The 13,785-nt window shown below is 38.6% G+C and overlaps 1 protein-coding gene across 2 annotated transcripts in view; it reads left to right on the plus strand.

The window, feature by feature from the left end:
* CAV1 (caveolin 1) overlaps window positions 1-13,100 on the plus strand; it is a 34,756-nt gene extending 21,656 nt beyond the window's left edge. For both annotated transcript variants that reach the window (XM_019418053.2, XM_019418054.2), the window contains exon 3: window positions 10,881-13,100. In XM_019418053.2, coding sequence (XP_019273598.1) covers window positions 10,881-11,222 — 342 coding nt within the window. In that variant the 3' untranslated portion in view covers window positions 11,223-13,100. The remainder of the gene's footprint in view (window positions 1-10,880) is intronic.
* Window positions 13,101-13,785: the final 685 nt, after the last annotated feature.

Raw genomic sequence — 13,785 nt, forward strand, 5'->3', positions numbered from 1 at the left:
GAGAGTGAGGGAGAAAGAATCCCAAGCAGGCTCCATGCTGTCAATGCAGAGCTTGACGCAGGCATTGAGATCGTGACCTGAGTCAAAACCAAGAGTCAGATGCTTAACTGACTGAGCCACCCAGGTGCCCCTGAAAATCCATATATAACTTTTGACTCCCCCAGAACTTAACTACTAATAGCCTACTGTTGACCGGAAGCTTTACTGATAACAGGAATAATTAACACATATGTTGATTGTAATATGTATTATGTACCATATTCTTAAAGTAAGCTAGAGAAATAGAAAATGTTATCAAGAAAATCATACAGAAAACACATTTATAGTGTGGTACTGTGTTTACCCAAAAAAATCTGTGTGTAAGTGGACCCAATAGTTCAAACCTAGGTTATTCAAGGGTCAACTGATTCTGCCACCCTAATACTCTGCCTTTCTCTGTACATTTTCCTACATTCCTGCTAAGAAAGTAAACAGAGTCCCTTAAATGCATTCTGAAGTACAAATTAGTTGTAGGCCTCCTTTCCTGAACTGGGGACACACAAACACACATATATGCAACAGGAATTCATTGGGAAAAGAACAAATTCACTCCCTCACTATCCATTCCCCACTGGGGTGCTCTGCTGGTCCCCTGCAGGGCTGGGCCTAGCTGCTATTCCTGTTTCCACCTTCGCTTTCTCTTGGTGACGCCTCCTCACTGTACTTCAGTGCATACCCCCTGCGTTTGGGCCATGTTTACATAATTGTAGTTATTCAGATCATTGGGACAAAACCCAACAAAGCAAAAATATGCTTTAATCAACATTTTCTAAATCATTTTTCCTTAAAGATGAAGACTTCAGAGCTTGGATTGCCCCTTTCCATGGTGCCCAAGTCACCTAAATGATAACCACTTCATTTTGATCAAAATGGTCATGGCAATATAGGGTTGTGGTAAATAAGAACATCATTTTGAACAAAATGAGATACCAAAACAATAGATAAATAAAAGCGCACTTGTGATATCAGGTAAAGAATTCATAGGAGATAATATGATGGTTAGTGAAACGTTATATATGCCTACATCCTTTCGATGGACATTTATAACTCCTTTAAAATAGTATACTTACTGAAGAAATGTTTATTTGATAATTGTGGGTGTATAGTACTACTAGGTATCATGGAAGATATCAAGCCGAATGCAACAGACACAGACCTCCCTTAAGTCCTGGTTTGGTCCAGTCACTTATTAGTTAAATGACTTCTTCTTAGTGGGAATATAAAAGATTTTTTTCCATTCTTATTATAAAGATAACCTAGAATTTCACAACTTTTTGAATGGAAGCAGATGAGTGAAATAGGGTGCTCATGTGAAATGTCATTATTCTGAGGCCTCTGCAGTGTCTGGAAAGCAACAAGGGGGAGGTCAGTCCAAAGGGAGAGACCCAAAGGTCCCAACTGGAGGCCCAGGTCAGGGACTGCAGATCTCCTCCAAATTCCTCCCCCTGCACCCACACCATCTCCTCTTGTTCACAGAAGTAGGTAAATACCCCCCTTACCATCTTCCAGCTTGAAACCGTGATTAATAATGCAACCCTCTCTTTCCCTCTCCAGGAGGCAATCCTCTGTTTTCTGTAAGGTCAAGTTGCCTAGTACCTACCACCCCAAGGCAGCTCAAAATACATCAGTGTTCCACCCCAGATTTACATTTTTCTTAGGGCTGTGTGTGGACTCTCTGGGAATCCAAGTAATCGCAGGCATTAACAGAACCCAGGCTGCCTATTTTCAGTTGAGGCTGCAAGAACACTGTAGCCTTTTCCCTCAGTGGTGCCAGTTTGGCCCAGTGAACACATGGGTATTTGCCCTTGCCCCTGAGAAAATACATGGGCATTAGGGCAAAGTTCCTACATTCTGGTAACATTTAATTGTGCTAGTCCTCAACCCTCTCTACACCCACACATTCATGCACATGTATTCCATCAACTTCAAAGGCTGCTCAACATGTTGGAAATATACATGAGAACAGTGAAGTGAGCTTGCAATCAGTCTAAACCTACTTTCTGTGTGACTGGGTTTGGTACATACGTTCAGATTTTAGAAGTACGTATTTGATTTTTTAAATGTACTTTTGTTTATACTGGGTTTAGCATCATGAAAATAAATCAGGATTTCTATTGCCAGTTAGAGTGTTTTTCATAATAAATAAGTCATTCATCCTTGTCCAATAATACATATTTATAGGATTAAATTAGGAAAAGCTTTCAAAGAGCATTTCCATTCATTATCCACTGACTTCCATGTGCCATCCAGCAGGAGCTCCCAAAGAGAAGCAGAAAGCAAACTAGGACTTCACGGCATGGAGGGGAAAGAGTAGCATGAACAAAAAGGAGCTATCACTAAATCCAAAGGGGCAGGGCATAACTCTGGTTTAGTCTTTTGCATGAGAAAAGAAGAGAAAGCTTGTTAAAAATCAGACTCTGCAGGCCCCACAGGAGAGAATCTGATTTGAGAATGAAATGGGACCTGAGCGCCTTTTAAAGAAGCACTCTCCTCCAGTTGATTGATTCCTTTGCTACATGGCCCCTGCTAAGAACTCCTTGGAATTGGGGATCCCTGAGTAGTTCACTCACAAGTATTAAATATAAGAGTCCATGGGCACCTAGGTGGCTGAGTCAGTTAAGCATCTGACTCTTGATCTCAGCTCAGGTCTTTATCTCATGGTTGTCAGTTCAATCTCAATGTTGGGCTCCATACAGGGCATGAAGCCTACTTAAAATATAGATAGATAGATGATAGATAGATAGATAGATAGATAGATAGATAGATAGATAGATATAGAGATATCTCCAGATTTGGTGATGGACTTTCTGGATGGAGTAGATGAAGCTGGCTCTTAGTCTTTGGTGCCTATCTGGTTATAAATCCAACCCACTTTAGGTAAATGAATGATGGAACCATAAATAGCCTAAAACTTTTCTAACATGCTGTTTGACATACACTGAAGAAAGTTGAAAATGCTCTTTCCTTTTCATATATTCCTGAATTTTTCCCCAAGACTGAATTCTAGTATGTTTATATACATACGTTGTATGTAATTTTATTTTTTTAATGCTTATTTATTTTTGAGAGAGAGAGAGGGACAGAGCATGAATGGGGGAGGGGCAGAGAAAAGGAGACACAATCTGAAGCAGGGTCCAGGCTCTGTGTTGTCAGCACAGACTCCGACGTGGGGCTCAAACCCACAAACTGCAAGATTATGACCTGAGCCAAAGTTGTACGCTTAACTAACTGAACCACTCAGGCACCCCTGTAATTTTCTGTAAGTATGGAGAATTGAATTAATAGAAAAGAAAAATAAAATATAAAATAAGAAATGATAATCAAAATAAAGGTGGTTTGTTTTGGAATTGTTTTAGTTATCCAGGGTGGCATAACATTACCCCAAAATTCAGTAGCCTAAAACAACAAACATTTATTATCTTGCAGTGCATCAGGAGTCCCAAGTGTGACTTAGTTTAGTGGTTCTGGCTCAGGGTCTCTAACAAGCTGCAATCCAGGTTATCAGAGCTGAAGTTACCTCAAGGTTCAGCTGGGAGAGGACCCACTTCCAAGCTCACTCACATGGCTGATAGCAGGATTCAATTTCTCCCAGGCTGTTGGACTACAGGCCTCAGTCGCTCAATGATGTATCATCCTCCTTCATTTCCTTCCACATAGGCCTCTCCATAGGGCAACTCACACCTGGCATCTGGCTTCTAGCAGAGTAGGCAAGCAAGAGAGTAAGAAAGGAAGCAAGACAGATGCCACACTCTTTTTTAACCTAATCTTGGAAGTGCACCCCATTACTCTTGCCATGTTTTTATTATTTAGAACGAAATCACTAATTCCAGCCCATACTCAAGTGGAGGGTGTTATATGAGGCATGAACACAGGAAGTAGGGGAGGAGAAATCATTGGGATCCATCTTAGATGCTATTTATCACACAATATGTTCATTTGTCTCTTTCATAATTTATCATCCTATTTGTGCTTTACTGAAACTAAATGTTAATGTAAAGCCAGTATTTTCTGATATAGGTTAGTAACATATTCTGGGAGTAGTCTAGTAGTGTTAGAAAGATACATTGAGGTTAGAAATTGAACTCAGGTCTCTAAATGTGGAGATATACAACTACTATGTTAACCAGCAGAAGAGACTATTAGTTACTGTATCACTTAGGGGTGTTTTCTGCTATAGAAAACTGGAAACCTGAATAGCTGTGGCTTAAAATGAGTGTATATATGTGTCACATAAGAAGTCTAGAGACGGACAGCTATTGGCATTGTTTTTATAGGCTGATAATGACAAAAGCAACATCTTCTATACTCTTGGCCTTTAAAATATACACGTCACTTCACCACAAGATGCCTTCCCTACATTAAGGCAACACATCATATTCTAAGCAGGATAAAAGGGGAAAGGGCCACATCATGCACCTCTGTCTCTTTTCAAAAGGAAGATAAAGCTTTCCTGGAAGTCCCACACAGCAGACTTCCACTTATCCAGAACTGGGCCACATGTTTTCCTTAAACCAATCTCTCAGTACGGAGACTAACACTACCATGGCAAGTCTAAACCAACCATGTCTTATCTCTGAGATCAAAGAATTATTGCTAGTACCTGAATAAATCACAATTTCCACTAATAGTCTAAAAAGATACTTTCCCATAGAAACAATATGTAAGCTTCATTGCTTATGAAATCCTAAATGTACTTAAAGTTTCTTTCTTAAAAAAATCCTTATTCAGAAATAAAATGTCAGATTTTTGAGACAAAAAATGACTCTGTATTTTATTAATACTGTGTACATATAAATTTTTAAAAAAAAATATTGCCATGACATACTTTTAACAAGATGAAATCTTTTTAGATTTATTATATTAGTCAAGTATGATCAAAACACAAGACAGATTGTTTTCCTTAACACCTGCTGCTAGATTTTTGTTGACTTATGTTTCTGAAATTATAGCATCATAAGTCAATGTTGCACAAAGGAATTTAATGTCATTTATAAAAATCTAGTAGTATAAACTGTTGATTCCTTACAAAACATCTATTAAGACACAGAAATATCACTGAAACACATTTATGCCTTTGATCCTGAAGTCTGCATAATGATTCTTTCCAGAAGGACAACTTGTTCCATAGATTATATAACAGAAAATCAGTTCTTGGAGGTGCAGGTCAAGCTCATCTGAGGCATCTCATTTTAAGAAAATAAATGGCACCTGCACCTCTTGGTTTTTGTTTTAAAGCAAATCTCTAATTCCTCTTCTGCTCCAAACCTAAGTGAGCAGATAAATCCCCACTCTAGGCAAGCCCTACTCTCATGTAAGAGGAGTAAGTCCCTGAGGAAATGAGACTTCAGAGTGATATGAGGGATAAATTAACCAATGATGGATGTAAACAGTGAACATATTGGAGATTGTCAGAGAGAGGTGCTATCATTCATTCAACAATAGATCTGCAGGACCTATTGAAAGCAAGATGATGTTCAAGTTTAGATGCAAGTCTAGCTGTCTTGCTGTCTTGCTGGCTACAGAATGTAGCAGCTAGATTGACTAGTGATGTGTAGTGATAGCAGTAGCAGAGGAGCCTGGAGAATTCCTAAGCCTGAATTCTAATCCTGTGTCTGCCATTAAGTGGGAAGGTATCCTTGATCCAGTCATCTGACAGTTTTGGCTGTCAATTTCTCAAATGGGACTCCATTTCTTTTAGGATTCCTTCAGCTCTCAACATCTATGAAAATGCTGAAGCAATTATGCTTTGAGTGATGGGGATTGTGAACCGACTTTATATGGAATTACTGATTATCTAGCAGAACTTTATTGGGGCTCAATGCATTGTGAATGCATGTCAAAATGAAGATATTTTAAAAAATACTCCCTCCTGCTTATGTCACCCTAGATAAATGTACAAAAGCATTCATCTTCACGTTGCTAAAGGACATTTCTCGTAACCTTACATGGAGATAGCTTTCAAGTCAATGCCTTGGAATGTAATGAGAGACTTACAGGAGACCTAGAGATACGGACGGGGTAGATGGAGAAGGGATATGGTGAGACAGATGTAATTCCTAGGGATATAGTGTGGAGCGCAGGACTAGACGCAGGCCTGGGAATCGGGAAGTTAAAGTTCTAATTGCAGCTTTTCCACTAATTCACTTGGGACTTTAAGAATGTCTGGCCCATTTTAATCATTCTGTGCCTCAGTTTCCTTATCTGCCAATTAGAGTGAGAGTTCTTGGCTGGGTGCCCAGGATTGTGAGAACATACTGTGCAAGGCCAAGAAAATGCAATCAGTACCAAAAATGCAAAACATCCTAGTTACTAGATGTCCTAACTTAAAATGGAAACACTATCAACAATGATTCCTTTAATAATCAAAATGTGAATATTTTGAGAAGCATATCTATCTGGGTCAAAATTAAGCAAATAAGACTAGTATAGGGACTTGTAATCCCAGGTACACATAAGCAGAAAGAGCTTACCCTGGAAGTTGAACAAGTTCCAGCTTTGCCACTTAACATTTGTGTGACCTTGAGTAATTTCTTAACCTCCCACACTACCCTCATCTGTAAAATGTGAAAAATGGCATGCATCTCAGAGGGTTGTGGTGAAGATCATTATAAATGGAAATTACTTCTTTTGAATCACTTGTGCTTTGTGGTTGATAGCTTCAATAATAATAATAACTGTCAATTAAAAAGCTTAGCCAACCACAGCAAGGAATTTTTTTAATGCTACTATTTATTGGGCATTTGCTATATTATAATGCTCTATCCCTGTACTAAGACTTTACGTACATTATCTCATGTACTCCTCACAAAAACCTATTATTATTACTGTTGTAGAAATGGAAGTAGAGAGAAACTAAGCTTTATTTCTGGTTCCAGTGTGTTTCCTTTACCTGCCTTGCTTTCTTTTTCTCAGCTGAATCTAAATGGCTATACTTTTAGTAATCTTTAGCCATTTAAAAATTTCAGGACTAAAGCAGCAACTAATTGAATATACTTATATAACATGTTATTTTTGTCATGTTGCTCTCTACCCCTGGAGACCAGCTCTAAATTTACATGCAGATAAATCATGCTCACTGGCAGTTAAGAATTTTCAATATGTTTGTTGAAAAAAATGAATTTATAGTTAGGTTTAGAAAATAAATTTATTATCAAGAAATCTTATCCACATTCATATGTCCATAGATCTTCACTAAGGACCAACTGTATATATGATGTATATAACATCATTGTTTTTTTTTTTTTAATTTTTTTTTTTAACGTTTATTTATTTTTGAGACAGAGAGAGACAGAGCCTGAACAGGGGAGAGGCAGAGAGAGAGGGAGACACAGAATCTGAAACAGGCTCCAGGCTCTGAGCTGTCAGCACAGAGCCTGACGCGGGGCTCGAACTCACAGACCGTAAGATCATGACCTGAGCCGAAGTCGGACGCTTAACCCACTGAGCCACCCAGGCACCCCTATAACATCATTGTTAATATCATCTTCAGAGACCATACTGTGGGAATTCTTACAGTTACCAGAACTGTAGAATTCAGCAATTTTATATTTTTTGTTAATGTGCCTTTTAATTATGAAATACTATAATTGCCTTGGAGAAGATTCAAAAAATATTTTTTCTAAAGTGATATGTTGAAGAAAGTGTATCTTTCAGACCAGATTCAAACCTCAAATTTACCTCTTATCTATATGGACAAATTATTAATATTTCTGAAGCTTGCATTTTTCCTGTAAAATGGGAATAATACATTAGGAGTTGATGTGAGTTAAATTGAGAACAGTGTCTGACATAATAGCCAGTCAACAAATGTTAGTAACTCTCCCTTCCCTAGGAAAAGAATCTCAAGGCAGCCATGCTTCAAGTCTGCTCTGTAAAGAGGTAGGAATACCCTACTCTAGTAAAGTGCTTCCTGCCCTCCTTTGATAGTAAACTGTTTTTATTTTTTAATAAAAGTGAGGTACCCTCTCCCGTTGTACACTCAAAATGTATGTTCCCATTTCTGGGCACTCATGGACCACCACTGCCCATCTTTTAACCCCATATTAAGAATGTCTGCTCTTGTGTATTAATTTTGACTTCACAAAATCCTTTTACAAAAGAAGGTCACCTTTTAAAAACAAAACTATTGGGTATCTTGCAGTTAGATGAAGAAAAACCACAGACTTTTATTTCTTTTTAATTTTTTAATGTTTATTTATTTTTGAGAGAAAGACAGAGTGCGAGTGAGGGAGGGGCAGAGAGAGAGGAAGATACAGATTCCAAAGCAGGCTCCAGGCTCTGAGCTGTCAATACAAAGCCCGACGCAGGGCTTGAACCCATGAACCATGAGATCATGAGATCATGACCTGAGCCGAAGTCAGACGCTTAACCAATTGAGCCACCCAGGAGCCCCCACAGGCTTTTATTCTTAACAGCTTTAGGAAAATACAGTATCAAAACAAAACTTGACAGTAGACAATTAAGTAAATTGCACAGATTGATCTGACTTGCTACCTATTTCATACGACCTTTTAAAATTTTAACACAACTAAATGTTTACTACTGAGTCTAGATCTAAATCAAAGAAAAATTAGAACAATAAATCTGTTTAACTTCATTTACATAATTGCAGACATACCATTTTTACATATTACATTATTAGGACATTGGACAATAGATCAAGAAACAGAATGTTCTAGAAAATAAACTTTATTGGTAAGCATCATGTACTTTTTCCAAAAGAAGTTTTATTGTGTTGAATCAATTGTGGCTTCTTGGCACTGAGAAGCTCCAGAGAGTCACCAAGCCCTCACTCCCTAATCCTGAGCTTGCCTGGGTTGTTGCTGGCAATGATCAACTTGTCTGGATTTCAAACTACATTAGATCCCTTCATATACCTGCCTTTGCCAAGCAGTTTAGTTGGCTCTGTCCTACTGTTCCATTGTTAATTTTTTTTAATCCTATACTTCAGTTAAGTTTATATAAATCCTTGCAGAAAGAGAAAAGCTCCTGGGAATTCATTGGTAACATGTACTGTAGGAGAGAATGCTGTTAGGAAAGGTGTTGTGTTTGCATTCTGGTCCCACCATTGCTGTGTGCATCACATTAGCAAGTCCCCCTCCATGTCTCTGAACTTCTTTTTTTTTTCTTTTTTATGTTTATTTATATTTGAGAAAGAGTGAGAGAGAAAGAGAGAGAAAGAGAGAGAGAGAGCACAAGCAGGGGAGAGGCAGAGAGAGGCAGAGACAGAATCTGATGCAGGCTCCAGGCTCTGAGCTGTCAGCACAGAGACCAACGTGGGGCTCAAACTCAGGAGCCATGAGATCATGACCTGAGCCGAAGTCAGATGCTTAACCAACTGAGCCACCCAGGCGCCCCTCTGAACTTCCGGATCTTCTTTTGTAAAGCGATACCAACCTACCTTCTCAGATTGGTTTGAAACCCCAGGTCATATGGAGACGCATGTAGAAGCACTTGGTTACTATTAAGTGCTATATGACTGCAAACTCATTTGATTACTTCCTAGTGGCCACCAACAGGGACCACCACAGCATTCACTGCTGTGGACCACTGATATTTGCATCTGTCTTTACTCAAAACTTTACATATTTTTGAATAAATATGTATTTCCCTTACCATATTTTTAACTGTCTTCCTTTCTAACTTTCTTCTTGCTGTTAATGTCACGTTGGTTTCCCCTAGCAGGCAAATCAGAATCTCAAAGCTCAGGACTCATTTTAGGCTTTTCTCTCTCCCTAACCTTGAAGTAACCAAATCTTGTGGGGTCTTCCTTTAACATCCTTGAAATTCATTCTTTTCTTTCTTCTTTTTCCTGGCTATTCATTTTGGGCGCTCCCATCTCAAACTTGGGATATAGCAGTCTCTCTGCCTTGAGTCCCTTTTCTCCAGCCTGCACACTGCTGTTAAATTCATCTTGATAAATGGCTGCTTTTCCTGCTCCAGTATCTTCAATGGACCCTCCACTATAGGTAAAATAAAATCAAGATTGGCCTCGACCTGTCTTTCTAGCTGTGTGTACAGGTCTGTCTGCCTATATACTCACTGTATCACCCTTCCTTATTCCTGGGGTCTTGCTCACACCATTTCCAAGGTCCCTTCTTCCTCTCCAAATCATACCCCTATTTTCCAAGCCCTGCCCAAGCCCCACCATCCCTTGAGTACTCATAGCTCATAGTGAACTAATTTGAAGAAATTCTATCAACTGAGTTTTCAAAGAGCCAGTATTTGACTATACAATAGCTCCTTAACACTGTGTGTGTAGTTGTGTTGGTCATGTCATTTACAGTTTACTGTGTACCTTGTATACTTATCCATGTTGCCAGGTTTTACTTGAAGGCAAGAATTTTATTTTATTTTATTTTTTAATTTTTTTTTAACGTTTATTTATTTTTGAGACAGAGAGAGACAGAGCATGAACGGGGGAGGGTCAGAGAGAGGGAGACACAGAATCTGAAACAGGATCCAGGCTCTGAGCTGTCAGCACAGAGCCCGACGCGAGGCTTGAACTCACGGACCGCGAGATCATGACCTGAGCCGAAGTCGGCCGCTTAACCGACTGAGCCACCCAGGCGCCCCGAAGGCAGGAATTTTAAAGAAATATCTACAGAACATGTTAAAAGTTCTCCTGGATTCCACCCCCAGAGATGCAATAAGGTCTAGGTGGGGACCAAATATCTGTGTTTTCTCCAACAGGTTCCAAGTGATGCTAATGCTTCTGGGTGCCTTTGAGCATCTCATACAGAACCTGTTAATAAAAACTAATATCTATTTATGGATACTCAATAGTGGTTGCTTTTCTTTTCCTGTATTATAGCTCACATTCTGTCACTTCTTCCTTTTAGATTGATTTTGAAGACGTGATTGCAGAACCAGAAGGAACACACAGTTTTGATGGCATCTGGAAGGCCAGCTTCACCACCTTCACTGTGACAAAATACTGGTTTTACCGCTTGCTGTCTGCCCTCTTTGGCATCCCAATGGCGCTTATCTGGGGCATTTACTTTGCCATTCTTTCTTTCCTGCACATCTGGGCAGTTGTACCGTGCATTAAGAGTTTCCTGATTGAGATTCAGTGCATCAGCCGTGTCTATTCCATCTACGTCCACACCTTCTGTGACCCGTTCTTTGAGGCTGTTGGCAAAATATTCAGCAATATTCGCATCAATATGCAGAAAGAAATATAAATGACATTTTAGGGATAAAAGTATACCTGATTCTTTTTTTTTCCTTTTAATTTTCTTGGTGCCAATTTCAAGTTTCAAGTTGCTAGTATAGCAACAGTATATGAATGAGTTTTCTCGGTTCAGAACAAAGAAATCACTCAGTTTTTGTAACTATTATTTGTCTCTTCTGAGCTATTTCATCTATTTTTTTTGGTGGTCTCAATTTTTTAAACCCATTTAAAGTTTTTGCCTTACATTCTTATTTGCATGTGGATCATTGTTTTATTGGCTGAGACATGGACCTATTGTTGAAAGGTAATTTGAGAGAAATATGAAGAACTGAGGAGAAAAAAAAAGAACAACCTCAAGTGCCTATTCTAAAATGTTGATCATTTTATGGTAAGGGAAGAATTACAGGCTATAGCCATTGAGTGTACAGGTATGTGGGCAGGTTTTAAGCAAACTCTTCCCCCACAATCTGAAGTGTTAGTAGATTGCTGCCATTCACTTTAAGGATCCAATCGGATCAAGTGATCTTTATCAAGTTAGAAAACATAATCTACATTCACATGTTGCGACTAATGCCTTACACTTCTTGAAATTTTAACCTGTGATACTTTCTGTGCCTGAATATTTGTCATATAGATAATGAGACCTAAGTGCCTTCCTGTTCTTCACATTTTCCTTTTCAAATAGGGTCCAACTAATCAACTTTCATTAGGTCAGCAGTCTCCCTGAAGACCAAAATTAGAAAATCCATTGCCTAGTTCTCCATGCTTGTTTCTGACTTTCAGAAACAGAGTTGGATGAAGTTCATGTCTGCATCTGATTACGTAGCATCTTTATCCATATCGAGTATGGTCTATATCAACCCCATGAAACGAATTAAGGTGGACAAGTGGGACTGAGCCCTCTCTGGGCTGGCAGGAGTGGAAGCCAACTTTCCCTGCCTCTCATCAGCTGAATGAGGTCAGCATGTCTATTCAGCTTCGTTTATTTTCAAGAATAATCACGCTTTCCTGACTCCAAACTAATCCATCACTGGGGTGGTTTAGTGGCTGAACATTGTGTTCCCTTTTCAGCTGATCAGCGGGCCTCCAGGGAAGGGCTCATAAAATGGAGGCCATTGTGTGAGACTGTCAGACTTGTTGCAAATGTGACCCCTTCAAAGTAAAGCACTTGTAACCGTCTGTTATGCTGTGACACACAGCCCCTCCCCCTGCCAGGAGCTTTGGACCTAATCCAAGCATCACTTTGCTCAGAAAGAAGATGGGGAGGAGGCAGTAATAAACAATTGAAGTAATTTTGCTGGAATAAATTCAAATTCTTCTGAACTCAAACTGAGGAATTTCACCTGTAAACCTGAGTCATAAAGAAAGCTTCCTGGTACATCTAAAAGCTTTTTATTCCTCCTGCTCATATTAAGATTCTGTTCTTGGGGACATTATTTTCAACCTTCAGTTATATGCTTATATTTTTATTCTCATGCACCCATTGGAACTCTGCTTGATTTTACTTTTCATCTTTTCTGTTTTCCTGACACTTTAATTATCAACCTGTTACCTATGTTTAAGTTTTGCATTTAAAACAGACACTGGCATGGACATAGTTTTACTTTTAAACTGTGTACATAACTGAAAATGTAGTATACTACATACTTTTTAAGTGTAAAGATATTTTTATCTTTATATGAGGAAAATCACTTGGGGAATTGCTTTGTGATTCAATCTGTAAACTGTGTATCCCAAGACATGTCTGTTCTAGTCCCTTTTGCAAATCAATTGCTGGTCCAAAAGATTGCTGAAATTTTATATGCTTACTGATATATTTTACACTTTTTTATCTTGCATGTCCTATAAAGGTTACAAGCCTCCACAATAAAAATGTTTAACAGTTGAACAGTCAGAATTATTATTTTTCCCCAAAACAGGCATGTATGTGTCAGTGTCTATGTCTGTGTCTGTGTGTGGTGATCATGTACATAGTGTGTGTATATATTTATAGTATGTTTGTGGGAGGTAATGGGCTTCTGCTTATCAATTATTGCAAAGTAATTTAGGTGGAATATTTGTTCTAAGGCCATCACCATGCATGAGTTACTTCAGATAAAAGTTATAATTAATAAGAATTATTTACTTAGCAGTTACCCAATGCTTTATTTTTTTAAAGTTTTTATTTAAATTCCAGTTAGTTAGTACTCAATGTAATATTAGTTTCAGGTGTATGATACAGTGATTCAACATTTTCACGTAATACCCAGTGCTCATCTCAACAAGTACACTCCTTGATCTCCATCATCTGTTTAACCCATCTCCCCACCCACCTTATATGTCAATTAATTTGAGACCCCAATAACTTTGTGATGAATATTAATATTCTCATTTGGTAAATGACACATCCAGGGGTTAATGCTTTGAAATTTGCTGTGTCTTAACTGGGATTTTGTTAAAAGGGCTATTTCGGTCACAGTTTGTTTTTGGCCTTGGTTAAGTTTACATTCAGAGCTGCTGTATTAGGGTTCTCCAGAGAAGCAGAACCAATAAGAAATACATTGGTTGTTTATATTCACAAATATATTGGTATA

This window comes from Panthera pardus, unplaced genomic scaffold (genome assembly GCF_024362965.1).
Source record: "Panthera pardus isolate Hobbes unplaced genomic scaffold, ASM2436296v1 HiC_scaffold_8, whole genome shotgun sequence".
Classification (NCBI taxonomy): Eukaryota; Metazoa; Chordata; class Mammalia; order Carnivora; family Felidae; genus Panthera; species Panthera pardus.